Here is a 15,749-nt window from a genome sequence, read left to right as displayed (position 1 = left end):
GCAGTTTCTTCAGGATGTAAGGACTTGTATAGCAATAGTCAGAACTTCTGTACATTATCTAGAAGTATTTTTAAATTACCTTGTACTGGTAAAAACTGGTGTAGCATGCCAACCCTTTTTAGCTTGTCATTGAATCACAGTAAATAACAATCTGAAGCTTTCTCCTGAATGTATTTATACTCTACGTGGTAAAAGAAAACTAAACTTGAAATAATCATAATTGAGCTTGAGTTATTTTTCATCTGTGCTTACAATAGCACAGGAGATAGTTTGGCCCATTTAGCCCATGTCGGTCCAATTCACATCCATCCAATTCCTCTTACTTGCCTGTAGCCCGGTAACCTTATCCTTCTCACTTCCCCTTTTATCCTTTTGCCATTTACCGACAGGAAGAGGCAATTCACAGTCACCGATTAACCTACCGGCACAGTGGTACAGTGGTAGAGATGCTGCCTTGCAGCACCAGAGACTCGGGTTCGAATCTGACCACGGGTGCTGCCTGTAAGGAGTTTGTACATTCTCCCCAAGACCTGCGTGGATTTTTTTTTCCAAAGTTCCGGTTTCCTCTTACACTCCAAAACGTACAGGCCTGTAGGCATTTTGGCTTAGTAAAATTGTAAATTGTCCCTAATGTATGAAGGATAGTGGTAATGTGTGCGGATAGTTGGTCGGCACGGACTCGGGTGGGCCGAAGGGCCTGTTTCTGCTCTGTATCTCCAAATTAAACTGACCTAAAACATTTTGTAAAGTATAGGGATGAAACAAGAGCATTTGGAGGATATTCATAAGGTCACAGGAACTTGAAAACTCCATGCAGAAAGCATCCTATGTCATAATCAAACCCAGGTCATTGAAACTAGAAAGCAGCAGCATTAACTGCTGCATAGCTCTGCCACCACTAAGCAAGTGCACCACAACTATCAGAATAAGTTGCATTCAGACTTGGTGGCTCGGCTCAATAATAATCCACCTGCGAAGAAACTTACTCAGTGTCAAATGTTTTAAAATGTCCTGAAACTAAAATAAGCTACATTATATGTAAGTTCCCTTCCTTTCTCATGATGTGACAGCATCTGTTAGTGAGGCTTTCAATTAGTATTCATTGCATCAAAGTAAACCACAGAGGTTAGCAACTGGAGTTCTGCCTGTTTCACTTTTCTGTCCTTCCATCATCATTGACAAAGATGGAAATCTTAGAAATCAGAGTTGGTGAGATATAACCTCGTGAATGGTGCAAGAAAATGGCCTAGAAACATAACCGCTGCACTGTTTTATTCAGTATTATGTAAATGAAAATTGATAATTAATGGAGTTCATGTACAATAACAGAATTTTTTTGTCCATGTGCTACTCCAAAGAATTGACTTGACATTGCTCATCAAAGAACACACTTGTGCCTATTTTGAGGTCAAGAATATGTAAAAATCGTTCCTTCTTATTTTTAAGTGATATAGAACAAAATTTGGTCATGTTGTCCGAGTATGATGGGGCTTAGTTTACAACAATATTATTTAGTAAAACTAAATTTGGATCAGGGGATTGAAGGCTTTGTAGCCAAGTTTGCAGATGATGCTAAGATAGGTGGAGGGGCAGGCAGTGTAGAGGAAGCAAGGACCCTGTAGAAGGACTTGGACAGGTTAGGAGAGTGGACAGAGAAGTGGCAGATGAAATTCAGTGTAGCAAAGTGCGGATTCATGCATTTTGGTAATAAGAATAAAGGCGTCGATTATTTTCGAAATGGAGAGAGAATCCAGAAATCAGAGGCACAAAGGGACTTGGGAAGTGCTGCTGCAGAACTCCCAAAAAGTTAATGTGCAAGTCGAATCGGTAGTAAGGAAGGAAAATTCAATGCTAGCTTTTATATCAAGAGGACAGGAATAAAAAAAACAGAGGTGTAATGCTGAAGCTCTATAAGGTGCTGGTCAAGCCGCATTTGGAGTACTGTGAGCAAATTTGGGCCTTCATATCTGAGGAAGGATATACTGGCTCTGGAGAGGGTCCAGAGAAGGTTTACAAGAATGTTCCCAGGATTTAGTGGGTTAGCATGTTTTGAGCTTTTTACTGCACTGGGCCTCTACTCGCTGGAGTTTAGAAGGTTGAAGGGGTCCTCATTGAAACTTACAGAATAATGAAAAGCGTAGATAGAGTGGATGTGGAAAGGATGTTTCCACTGGTGGGAGAGTCCGGAACCAGAGGTCACAGCCTCAGAATTAAAGGGCGCTCTTTTAGAAAGGAGGTGAGGAGGAACTTTTTTAGTTAGGGGTAGTTAATCTGTGGAACTCTTTGCCACAGAGGACTGTGGAGGTCAAGTCAATGGATATTTTTATGGCAGAGATCGATAGATTCTTGATTAGAACAGGTGTCAAGGGTTATGGGGAGAAGGCAGGGAAATGGGATTAAGAGACAGAGATAACCATATAACATATAACCATATAACAATTACAGCACGGAAACAGGCCATCTCGGCCCTACAAGTCCGTGCCGAACAAATTTTTTCCCCTTAGTCCCACCTGCCTGCACTCGTACCATAACCCTCCATTCCCTTCTCATCCATATGCCTATCCAATTTATTTTTAAATGATACCAATGAACCTGCCTCCACCACTTCCACTGGGAGCTCATTCCACACCGCTACCACTCTCTGCATAAAGAAGTTCCCCCTCATATTACCCCTAAACTTCTGTCCCTTAATTCTGAAGTCATGTCCTCTTGTTTGAATCTTCCCTATTCTCAAAGGGAAAAGCTTGTCCACATCAACTCTGTCTATCCCTCTCATCATTTTAAAGACCTCTATCAGGTCCCCCCTTAACCTTCTGCGCTCCAGAGAATAAAGACCTAACTTATTCAACCTATCTCTGTAACTTAGTTGTTGAAACCCAGGCAACATTCTAGTAAATCTCCTCTGTACTCTCTCTATTTTGTTGACATCCTTCCTATAATTGGGCGACCAAAATTGTACACCATACTCCAGATTTGGTCTCACCAATGCCTTGTACAATTTTAACATTACATCCCAGCTTCTATACTCAGATCAGATCAGATCAGCCATGATTGAATGGCAGAGTAGACTCGATGGGCCGAATGGCCTAATTCTAGTTTCACCTTCAACAGTCCACTGTGGAGACTGACTACTCTCGAGCTCACCATCTGCTTTTCAAGGTGCAACTCATCAGCGATCGCTCTCAAAGTCAAGTATCGAGTCCTCCTGGTGGATCCTCTGTGTTGGTCCTGTAATGGCTGAAGAGGCCGATCCTGGAGCCACAGACTTTATAGGGTTGTGCATGTTGTATGTACCTCCAAATGGATGACTGTGGCCAGACAGACAGACCCGTGTCTAACGGCATGGACTCCAGTATGGTTGAGAGTCTCTTCCTGCTGCAGCATTCTTACGCCTTCTCCGCCATTGTGGTGCTCCACCAGTTTCACTGTTGAGGTCTTCGTCTTAGGCCACGTTTTATTGGGACCTCCCCTCTCGACCTGTCGACTATGGGTGACCCTGCCAGCAGTATCGTTCCCGACTGTTTAGCTCTCAGGATTTTAAGCAAATGCAAACTTCTTCACCACTACAAGTGGGTGACCCTCAGAGAAGAGGGGCCGCTGGAGATGGACATTAAAACGGAGAGAAGATATAATAACAACAGGTCTAATTAGTGCCAGTGGAAGTGGGTGATGCCAGATGCCCCAAAAGGGAAGTCCTCCTTGCAAACGCTGTCAATGTGCATTTGATAGTCCACAATCTTCCATGTCTCAACCCAAAATGTCACCCATTCCTTCTCTCCATAGATGCTGCCTATCCCGCTGAGTTATTCCAGCATTTTGTGTCCATCACAGGTTTGCAAGTCACTTGTACATATCTACTGCACAGAATTGCATCAAATCATTTTTTTAATTCCAAACATTCCACTATAAGATGTATTTGAAAGATGGTCTCTATTTCCTTTAACTCTGTTGCATCACTCAACCAGAAATTACTGAAACACTACACTTATGCCACAAGGGAAGCCTCCCAAAGCTGCACACAAGGATGGATTTGACCAGCATTCAAACATTGTTCCAACATACAGAGAAATATGGAAATGGCAGTTTGACCAAATACTTTATACATTTCTTAGTTAGAAGATTCTAAAAGCATCTTCTTCTGAAGACAAGTATCTGAACAAGGGTCTCGATCCGAAACGTCACCCATTCCTTCTCTCTAGGGATGCTGCCTGTCTCGCTGAGTTACTGTCTCTATCTTCGGTGTGTGTGTAAACCAGCATCTGCAGTTCCTTCCTACACATAAAGTATTTCTGCCTGTCTTAAAGCCCTGTCCTACTGTACGAGTTCATTCAAGAGTTCTCCCGAGTGTGCCCTGATTCGAACTCGGAGATTTACGGTAATTGCTGCTCGTAGGTACTCGGGGCTCTCGTGGACATTTTACAACATGTTGAAAAATCTTCACGAGTCTTCCTGAGCTTACCGCATTTCTCAAGTACTTGCTGTTAGCGTTACGAGCCGCTAAGAGACGTCCCTGAGCTCCGACGTACCTGCCACATACATTCTACGTGCTTCCACGAGTTTGATTTTTTTTTAAACTTGGGAGAGCTCTTGAATAAACTCGTACAGTGGGACAGGGCTTTTAGGTAGAAGATCCTAAAAGCTTTCCAATAACAACAGTTAAACAAGGGGCAAAAAGAAGAAACTGAAAATAATTACCACTGAAAGAAAGTATTTGAGAAACAACTGGAACTAAAGACTGCCAAGTCCTCTGGAGTTAATAGCCTTCATTCTTGGATCTGAATAGAAGTGGCTGCAGTGATAGTGGATGCATCATGATCTACCAAAGTTTCCTAGATTCTGGAAAGGTCCCCGTGGATTTGAAAACCGCAAATGCAATGCTCTTGTCCAAGTAAAGATTGAGACAGAAAACTACAAACAATAGACCAGTTACGCCACCAACTGTCATAGAAAAAGGTTAGAATCCAGTATAAAGGTAATTAATGTAGAGCATTTAGAGATCATGACATAATAAAGCAGTCAATATATTTTTATGAAGGGAATGTTTATTAAAATGTAATAAATTGATTAGTCTTCTGGAATGTAATGAAATGAGTAACACACGTAAAATATTGTGTATTTTGGATTTCCAGAAGCTAGTAAGCTATCACACAAAGTGAATAGAGTATAAGAGTTTTTGCTGTGGGAATAATGTTTCACCATGGATAGAGAATTGAGTAGCTAACGGAAAAAAGATGGGCTGTAAAAAGGATCATTATTAGACTGGCACGCTGCAAATATAATGGGATGAGTGGTAGGGCCTCAACTATTTATCTTAGTGATCGAAGTGTATTGAAGCGAAGTTTGCTGAGGTGCAAAGATAACAGCGAAAGCTAGCCATGATGAAGACCAAACAAGTCTTTGCAGGCTAGATGAGTGGGTACAGATTTAGCAATTGGAGCATAATGTGAGGAAATATTATTTTATCCAAGTTGGATTGAAAAGGAAAAGGACCACAGAATTATGCCGAAGAATCAAATCTAGGTTTCTTGTTATGTGAAACATGGAAAGTTAATATACAGGTACAAGAGGGAATGAAATAATATGGAATGTTGACCTTTATTGCCAGGGTGTGGAGGACAATATCAGAGATGTCCTGCTTCTACTGAACAGGTTCTTGGTAAGACCACGTCCTGTGTACAGTATATTATTCTCAACTTTTTACTTAAAGAACAATATATTTGGATTGGAAATAGTTCAAACTGATTTATTCTTGGAATGAATTGGTTGTCTTCTGAGGAAAGATTCCCATTGCACTCTTGAAACATTTCTTGATGAAATATATGTTTGTTTTCTTTCCTAGCATAAAGTTTACATTAGTCAGTGATCCACCTGAAGATGAGCAGGACTTGGAATGTGAAGATGTCGGCTTTGCATTCGTTAATCTGCGAGAGCTTTTCCAAATGGGAAAGGACATTGTTGAACAGGACATTGACAGTGAGTACCTTTAAACGAAGGTTCACTATATTGCGTTCACAAACAGAATATATTACAATTTTATCCTGTAGAAACCAGGATCTGCGGATGGTGGTTTACAAAAAAAATACACAAAGTGACGAAGTAACTCAGCGGGTCAGGCAGCATCACTGGAGAACATGGATGGGTGACATCTCGGGTCTGAAGAAGGGTCCCAACCCAAAACATAGCCTATCCATGTTCTCCAGGCATGCTGCCTGACCCGTTGAGTTGCTCCTGCATTTTACAATTTTACCCGTTGCCTTTCTTTGAATTGATGTCCCTGATATCTTTGATAAAGCTATTTGTTTGCACGTTGTTATCAGTCATTCCAAATATTTCAATTATATTTTGAAACATGTCGGCTTTGCCTGCGTTAATCTGCGAGAGCTTTTGTAATTATTATAAATATTAATTTGTAATTATTTTGTGGTAATTAATAGGAACGAAGCCAAGTACTGTGAAGATCATTATAAATCCAATGCCAGTTATTATTGCTATGACAACTCAAATGATCTATAAATGAAAATTTATGGCAAATATGAAAACTGTTTCATAGTTTACATCTTTTCAAGAGATGTACAGCAGTCTATTTCTCTTATGCTTTGCCTTTCTTCATCAGAAGTGCTATCTTATTCTCTTTTAAATATTTCTGTTAGATGCATCCCTTTTCCCCAGAGGAAGTGAAAGAAATTAGAGACTTAAAAGACTATGCATGCCAGCAGTATATTTACACGATGTGGGATGTACATAAAGGAGGGATATTCACCCACTTGCTTTCTGCTCTGAGGCAGTTACATATCCCAAGGCTGCAATCATGTGCATATTAGAACTGAGTATCAGTACTGGGTTGTTGGGAGCTTGGAGTAATAGCCCATTACTCCATGGGGGGGGGGTGTAGTCAATGAGAGCAAAGATAAAATAATGACTTTGGACTTGGCAGATGGCCACTTACTCTGAAGGGTCTGCCAACCTCTTAGCCATTCCCCCTCAGTTCCTCCTATTTTATTTTTTTTTTTAATTTCAAAATAGACTTTATTCATTGATAAATATATACAATTCCTGAACCATTCAAACAAACAAATTCATCCGACATTTTCGGAGACTATACAAGCTTTTTCAGTACAATTTTTTACATTTTTCAAAATTTCACCAAACAGTCCCCACCCGTGCCACTCTGTGGCCCTCAGTTCCTCCTATACTATATATGCGTGGAGTGAAAGGCTGGTGTATCTGCCTGTCTGCAATCTTGCTGGACTTGCCATTAAATCCTCTGGGGGAGCATTGTTGATCTATGATGGGACCCTAAGTGCACCACATCTGGCCCCTCAGCTTTACTTGAAGAGATGATATTAGATTAGATTAGATAGATAGCCTTTATTGTCATTCAGACCGAAGTCTGAACGAAATTGCAGCAGTCATACATATAATACAATAAAACAACAATAAACACATATTAACATATAGATGCTGCCTCACAGCTCCGGAGATGCAGGTTCGATCCTGACCTCGGGTGCAGTCTGTGTGAGTAGTTTGCATGTTCTCCCTGTGACCGGGTGCAACGGTTTCCTCCCACATCCCAAAGATGTGCAGTTTTGTAGGTCAATAGGCCTCTGTAAAATTGCCCCTACTGTGATGAGAAAGTGGGATAATATAGAGCTCGTACGCCCAGTTGATCGATGGTTGGCATGGACTTGGTGGGCTGAAGGGTCTATTTCCATGCTGTTTCTCCAAACTTAACCAAAGCCTAGAGTATAAATGCAGACATAAGTAATTTGAATGGAGTCACTAACCTTATGAAAAAAGTGAGTTTCCTGACAGGCCAGTTATTAGATAAACTGAAAACACTGCCCGTAAACCGGCATTAGGATAAGTGGTGAGGGAATTTAAATTGCCAAACTAATTTCATGTGTAAAAGGAGAAATCTAATTTCTCACGGGTATTTACACTGCAAAAGGAGGAATTTAATTTCCCAACGGTCTGTATATACCAGAGGAGGCTGTTGAGGCAGGTACAATAATAACATGTAAACCACATTTGGATAGATACATGGATAGGAACGGTGGAGAGAGATATGGATCAAATGTGGGCAAATGGGACTAGCATAGATTGACACTTGGTTGTCATGAACAATTTGGGCAAGGGCTGTTCCCATGCAGTATGGCTGGTTAACATTGAAACGGCTAAAATTGGCAGAAACTAGTTTGCGTGCCATTTTTCTTCTGCTTACCCCCAAAGCCTCAGAAATTACATTTCTGCACCAAACTGCTAAGGCCCAGAGAGATCAGCACACCAAAGATGTGCTCATGAGTTTTTACAGTTTAGTGTATGCCTGGGTTCATTAAGTTGCTGCCCACACACATAAATCTTCTGATGTGCAGCCAATTTTCCTGTAATCCAGCTGCGCCGTGGGCAGTTAAACTTTGAGCCAAATCTTCTGCCAGCCACCCATACAAAAACAATGGCGGAATCCCGCTGGGTCTCTGGATCTTGTAGACATCTGTAACAAGGTTTCAGGAGTGGAGAAATCTCTCGTATCGTATGCTTGAGATCCCATTACAGGACTGCACCCAACAGACTTAGTATTAAACCAGTCAAGGAATTTAACAGTTGTGTTAGATGTTTAAAGTTGCTGCAATTCAATATTAACATTTACGATAATAAAAAGGAACTGCAGATGGTGATTTATACCAAAGATAAACGCAAAATACTGGAGAAACTCAGCAGGTCAAGAGTCAAGAGCGTTTATTGTCATGTGTCCCTGATAGGACAATGAAATTCTTGCTTTGCTTCAGCACACCAGAACATAGTAGGCATTGACTACAAAACAGATCAGCGTGTCCATATACCATTATATACGTAAGTACATGAATAAATAAACTGATAAAGTGCAAATAACAGATAATGAGCTATTAATGTTCAGAGTTTTGTCCGAGCCAAGTTTAATAGCCTGATGGCTGTGGGGAAGTAGCTATTCCTGAACCTGGTCATTGCAGTCTTCAGGCTCCTGTACCTTCTACCTGAAGGTAGCAGGGAGATGAGTGTGTGGCCAGGATGGTGTGAGTCCTTGATGATACTGCCAGCCTTTTTGAGGCAGCGACTGCGATAGATCCCCTCGATGGAACGTAGGTTAGAGCCGATGATGGACTGGGCAGTGTTTGCTACTTTTTGTAGTCTTTTCCTCTCTAGGGCGCTCAAGTTGCCGAAACCAAGCCACGATGCAACCGGTCAGCATGCTCTCTACTGTGCACCTGTAGAAGTTAGAGAGAGTCCTCCTTGACAAACCGACTCCGTAATCTTCTCAGGAAGTAGAGGCGCTGATGTGCTTTCTTGATAATTGCATCAGTGTTCTCGGACCAGGAAAGATCTTCAGAGATGTGCACGCCCAGGAATTTGAAGCTCTTGACCCTTTCAACCGTTGATATAAACGGGACTGTGGTTCCCCATTCTACTCCTTCCAAAGTCCACAATCAGTTCCTTGGTTTTGCTGGTGTTGAGGGCAGCATCCCTGGAGAAGGATAGGTGACATTTCTTCAGACAGATTGTGGGGGGAAGGGACTGGAAGCAGGAAAAGACCAGTCCAAAGCAGAGCCAGCAACAGATGTCCTCAGGCAGTGTCGTTCCCTAATAGGCTGATTGTTGGCTAGGAACGATATGATCCCAAAAGGGATGTTTGAGAAGGAAATGCGGATGCTGGAAAATCGAAGGTAGACAAAAATGCTGGAGAAACTCAGCGGGTGAGGCAGCATCTATGGAGCGAAGGAAATAGGCAACGTTTCGGGTCGAGAAGAAGGTCTCGACCCGAAACGTTGCCTCTTTCCTTTACTCCATAGATGATCCCAAAAGGGATACATCTTTGCAAACCGTGGAACTGGTTGACCAACCAGTGGAGGAGGGGATGGGGAGGGGAGTTTATGTTTACCTAAACTTAGAAATTAAACTTATTGACCATGAAAATTAAAAAATGCTAATTAAATGCACAAATTACACAAAAATAACAGCACCTTTGGCCCACCCAAAACGTAGTTTAAAAAAAAATCCTTATCCTTTAAGAAAGAATCTCAATTCCAAAGAATCTGTCTCCTGTCCATGGCGGGTTAATCCCAGTGTAAATCTGGGAAATCTGTCACTCAAGGTGTCTTGGCCTTAACAGCGGTTTGGGATTTGCTTGGTATGAATGCCTCAACATCAACATTTCCTTTTGGAATTCTGGGCCATAGCCAACATGAGTTAGTGCTGTGAGGAAAATTGCATTAAGCCTTATGCTATGATATCTGCAGAGATTTGAAGGTGGTTTAGTGAAGTGCACCAGTACCAATATGTTGGGAACACTAGCCAAGAAAAGTCAGTGATAATGTAAGCCCTCCTTTCCACCAATCTAAACAAAGTCCAATAGCCTCATAAAGTCTGAAGAAGGGTTCCGACCCGAAACGCCACCTATTCCTTTTTCTCCAGAGATGCTGACTGACCTGCTGAATTACTCCAGAATTTAGTGTCTATCTTTTAACTTGGCATCAGGTCAGGCACGGACATTGTGGGCCAAAGGTCCTGTTACTGTGCTGTACTGTTCTGGGTATGTTCTATGGTCAAAAATATAAGTGGGTTCCAAGGGTCAAGCTTCTGACACATTCACCTGAAAATCACTGACAGTGGAAATAGATAGAAACATACATAGAAACATAGAAATTAGGTGCAGGAGTAGGCCATTCGGCCCTTCGAGCCTGCACCGCCATTCAATATGATCATGGCTGATCATCCAACTCAGTATCCCGTACCTGCCTTCTCTCCATACCCCCTGATCCCCTTAGCCAGAAGGGCCACATCTAACTCCCTCTTAAATATAGCCAATGAACTGGCCTCAACTACCCTCTGTGGGAGAGAGTTCCAGAGATTCACCACTCTCTGTGTGAAAAAAGTTCTTCGCATCTCGGTTTTAAAGGATTTCCCCCTTATCCTTAAGCTGTGACCCCTTGTCCTGGACTTCCCTAACATCGGGGAACAATCTTCCTGCATCTAGCCTGTCCAACCCCTTAAGAATTTTGTAAGTTTCTATAAGATCCCCTCTCAATCTTCTAAATTCTAGAGAGTATAAACCAAGTCTATCCAGTCTTTCTTCATAAGACAGTCCTGACATCCCAGGAATCAGTCTGGTGAACCGTCTCTGCACTCCCTCTATGGCAATAATGTGCTTCCTCAGATTTGGAGACCAAAACTGTACGCAATACTCCAGGTGTGGTCTCACCAAGACCCTGTACAACTGCAGTAGTACCTCTCTTGTATCTTGTTTGTATCTTGTTTGTGATTTTCTGTAAATTGCAAACATACGGTTTAGTTTATTGTTACGTGTACCGAGGTATAGTGAAAAGCTTTTGTTGCATGCTATCCAGTCAGCAGATAGACAATACATGATTACAATAGAGGCATTAACAGTGCAGAGATATATGATAAGAAAATAACGTTTAGTGCAAGATAAAGCCATCCAAAGTTCAAGGGTCACCAAAGAGGTAGATAGTAGTTCAGCACTGCTCTCTGGTTGTGGTAGGATGATTCAGTTCCCTGATAACAGCTGGGAAGAAACTGTCCCTGAATCTGGAGGTGTGCATTTTCACATATTCTTTTTAGGTACGTGTATAATTGCGCTATATATGGCGAATCTATGAATTCTTCCCTTTGCTTTATAGTATTCCTGTGGCAATACACGCATTATCCATCAGTCAGTCAATCAATGCAATAAGCAGAGTGAAGACAATAGTTGTGATCTCAGCAAGCCATAACCTTTTATGTTATTGCTTTTTGATGTAAATCACTGAAGATATTGGTCTCTGGAATGAGTTAACAGCCAGTGGTGATTTCTTTTATATCACATAGTGAATGATGTAATAAAAAACTGCTTAATGAAATCAGTTCTGACCAGTATATGAAACTTGAAAATTAATCAAGATTTTGAATATGATAAACCATTTATAAAATACCATTGAGATTTGTGCAAGGTGGTTATTTGTTAAAGTTTTCAAGGAGTAAAGATAAAAACTGAAAATATATTTCCAGTGTAATCTTCTCTAAACAATGGGATATTGTTTGGAAAGCATTCATTCAGTTTCTGCTTTCCACTGAAGCACTAAGCCCTTTGGGACTAACTGTACATTTATAAATTATTGATATATTGAGGCAATTAATGCACAGGCTTTCTATCTTTGATAAGTTTTCTGCTCATCAACTTATCAGCTGTAATCATTTAAAAAATACATCAAGCTATCTGCTATATCTTTAAAGTACTTTTTATACAGCTTGCAATCAGAAGTATATATTATAAGTGTATTTCCATGTTTTTGCAAAAGCTGGGTGAAAAGCATAAAGAAATTGGCATATTTTTTTTATTTTTGCATGGTATGTAGGAGCAAAAGAAGTAAGATTTCCATTAAAAATGAAAATACTATTTTGACTTATTGATAAGTTGCTTTCACACATGCAAGTTCTACTTCCATTAAAGTGATGTGCAACTAAAGATAACATGAGAAAATGGTTACAATATTGCACATGCCTACTGTGACCTCATGACAATTCCCTGTTCTATATTTTGTTTAAGTAAGTTTGGCTTTTCCAGACCAATTTTTCATTGATTTTTTGTTTTTTTGAGTGCGTTATTTTGAATACTACCAAGAAGCTTTTGTTTCACATCTCTGCATGGAAGCCTCATTTATTTTAAGAGATTTATGGGCTTTAGGCTATAATCACTTAGGCGATTTTTCAGCGGACTGCCGGCGACTGTCAAGTTGACGGCAGTCGCCTGAAAAACCGACAACTGGAACGGCGACTGTCAGAGTGGAACACACACAAACACATTGCTTCCTTCACTAGCCTGTTATGCAGACGGGGGACAGGGCAAGCAGAGGGAGCGCTGTCTAAAAAATTCACACTGTGCAAAGCCAAGGTGAAACAGACACACACCGCGATGAACAGGAAGGTTGCCGCTTTAAAAAGACGGCTAAAGCACGGTGTACGGTAAGTCTTTTAGAAGAAGGGGGAGAGAAGGGGAGAGAAGAAGTGGAGACAACTTTTAAGAAGCCAGAGATACACGGCTGTGAAGCCCTGGCGGACATTTAACATTACCTGTCGGTTATCCTTGGTTCTGAAAACTACTGCTTACCAAACATGTGGCAACCATGTGGCGACTGCCTAATAAGTCGACTAAGTGGGACAGGCCCATAAGGAACACAGCGAGTTTCATAGCCTTTTTGGGATGTCATGCATTTTTGGAGGTTCTTACTTTCCACAATTCCAATCCCAATTAATTTCAGGACCGGGGTGGCACGGTGGCGTAGCGGTAGAGCTACTGCCTTGCAGCACTAGAGACCTGGGTTCGATCCTAACCACGGGTGCAGTCTGTATGGAATTTGTATGTTCTCCCTGTGACCTGCGTGGGTTTTCTCCGAGATCTTCGGTTTCCTCCCACACTTCAAAGACATACAGCATTATAGGTTAATTGGCTTGTTAATAAAAAAATGTAAATTGTTCCTGGTGTTAGTGTGCTGGTCGGTGCGGACTCAGTGGGCCGAAGGGCCTGTTTCTGCGCTGTATCTCTAAACTAAACCTGATGGGATTTATTCTACGTTATTGAGAGAAACACAAGAGGAGATTGTGGGAGCTTTGACAAATTACTTTGCATCTTTTCTGGCCTCAGGCAAGGTCCCGGTAGACGGGGGAGTACCTAATGTTGTTCAGACATTAGTTTATTTCAGAAGGGGAGCTAATCCAGGAAATTATAGACCAGGGTATATAATATATGTATGCTAATCCTGGGATTATAGAGTTTCATGTCAGAGGTAGGGAAGCTACTGGAGATCATCCTCCGGGGTTGGATTCACTCCAATTTGGAAGAGAAAGGGTTAAATAGTTGTACCAACTTGATTGGAGGTGACAAAGATGATAGATGAGGGTGGGGTGACAGTTCAAATCAGACGATGATCAAGGAAATGGAGAATGGTTTGTTGTTAGCTGAGGGGGACATTCTACAATGAACAAGCTAACAATGAACCATTCTACATTTCCTTGGGCATTGTCTGCTTTGATTTGTCGTTTGCACACCTTACCCTTCCATATCTCTAGTCTCCCTCTCCCCTGACTCTCAGTCTGCAGAAGGTTCTTGACCTGAAACATCACCCATTCCTTCTCCCCAGAGATGCTGCCAGTCCCGCTGAGTTACTCCAGCATTTTGTGTCTATCTTTGGTGTAAACCAGCATCTGCAGTTCTTTCCCAAGTTTTGTATAAATTGAATCGTCTGATCAATTATTTCATTGTTATTCATGAAACCTTATTCTGAACAAATGCGATGAAGCAGGAAATGAGTGAAGATATCATTCTCATGGGGAAAAAAGTCCTTTATCCAATTTAAGAGGTAGGAAAGAGAGACTGGAGGAACTACAGATGCTGGAATTTTGAGCAAAACACAGCGGGTCAGGCAACATCTGTGGAGGTAACAGATAATGTTTTGGGTCAGGACCCTTCTTCAGAAACATTGTTAAGAGGGAAAGAAAGGTCATCTTTACTTTCTGAAGAAGGGTCTCAGCCCGAAACGTCACACATTCCTTTTCTCCAGAGATGCTGCCTGTCTCGCTGAGTTACTCCAGCATTTTGTATCTATCTTTACTTTCATTTAACTTTTCAGTATCCGACCTGATTCCTTTGTACCAAATGTGTGCAAATTATCTCAGAATACCTATTGTTGTCATCCACATCGAAAAGAGCAAAGAAATTAAGGTTGGAGGTACAAGACACTGAAATCTTGACCGAAACACAGCTGGAGGAACTGAGTGGTCAAGCAGCATCTGGGGAGAGAATGGACAGACAAAGTTTCGAGTCGGGACCCTTTTTTAAGCTGAAGAATGGTTGCGACCTGAACTATCTCCTGTCCATCCTTCCTCAGATTCTGCTTGACCTGCCGAGTTCCTCCAGCACTTTGTGTTTAGATGTTCACTTTTTTTATATAATGGAGAGTGAAAGTCTTGTTTCAAATTGCTTAAAATCGGTTCAGATCATTAAAGAAATGTACTAGACAGCATGGTTCTGGCTCCACACTGTAATAAATATTTAGGACACGGTATTCTGATTTCTTTACAGTTGTCGGTCCCCAGGACAGCTCGTTGGTGATTGGCAAATTAAAAGTGACAGTGGAAGCATTGGAGGCATTGCTGTCGGTAAATGAAGAGACCAAATAGAGACCGTTGGAAAAACTACAGATAATCTCACACTGGTAATACAAATCACAATGAGTTCCCTTCTATTTGTGTGCACTGTAGGAAGTATAAAAGTTGTTTGACTTTCTGTATTTCTACCTCTTGTTTTCTTAGTTCTGCACTCTTTCCGATGAGTTTGTTTGCCTGACATATTTCACACCATCGAATACTCACCCTTGCATAGAACTGTGTTAATAATTATTAACAGTGTGATTGAATGATCTACACCATCTGCATTTTTGAACTTTTATTTACATATGTAATATGTAAAATGAATGCTTACATTTTAATAAAGTATATTTATCACACCAATTGTAAGTTTTTATATTGCCATTGTCACACACAAAAAAAGAAAATCAAACCTTATGATTAGCCACATTAAGAGTATCACACTGTGAAGTTTTAAATGGTGGCAATGTATGGAAATCGCACAGCAAAGCCTGGATTAATGCGTTAATCGGCCTCTTTAATATGCTAATGGCCATTTTATACACATTAAATCTCAATTCTGCTTTCCTTTGATG

The 15,749-nt window shown here is 41.1% G+C and overlaps 1 protein-coding gene across 2 annotated transcripts in view; it reads left to right on the top strand.

Moving 5' to 3' along the window:
* The window catches only part of rpgrip1l (RPGRIP1 like), a 112,289-nt gene extending 96,752 nt beyond the window's left edge, over window positions 1–15,537 (top strand). For both annotated transcript variants that reach the window (XM_055648433.1, XM_055648432.1), the window contains 2 exons: window positions 5,840–5,973; window positions 15,110–15,537. In XM_055648433.1, the coding sequence (XP_055504408.1) occupies window positions 5,840–5,973; window positions 15,110–15,207 (232 nt within the window). In that variant the 3' untranslated portion in view covers window positions 15,208–15,537. The remainder of the gene's footprint in view (window positions 1–5,839; window positions 5,974–15,109) is intronic.
* Window positions 15,538–15,749: the final 212 nt, after the last annotated feature.

The sequence above is a fragment of the Leucoraja erinacea genome, chromosome 17 (genome assembly GCF_028641065.1).
Source record: "Leucoraja erinacea ecotype New England chromosome 17, Leri_hhj_1, whole genome shotgun sequence".
In the NCBI taxonomy this organism is placed as follows: Eukaryota; Metazoa; Chordata; class Chondrichthyes; order Rajiformes; family Rajidae; genus Leucoraja; species Leucoraja erinaceus.
Note: the sequence above shows the minus strand (reverse complement) of the source record. Positions and strands in the feature narration are given on the sequence as shown.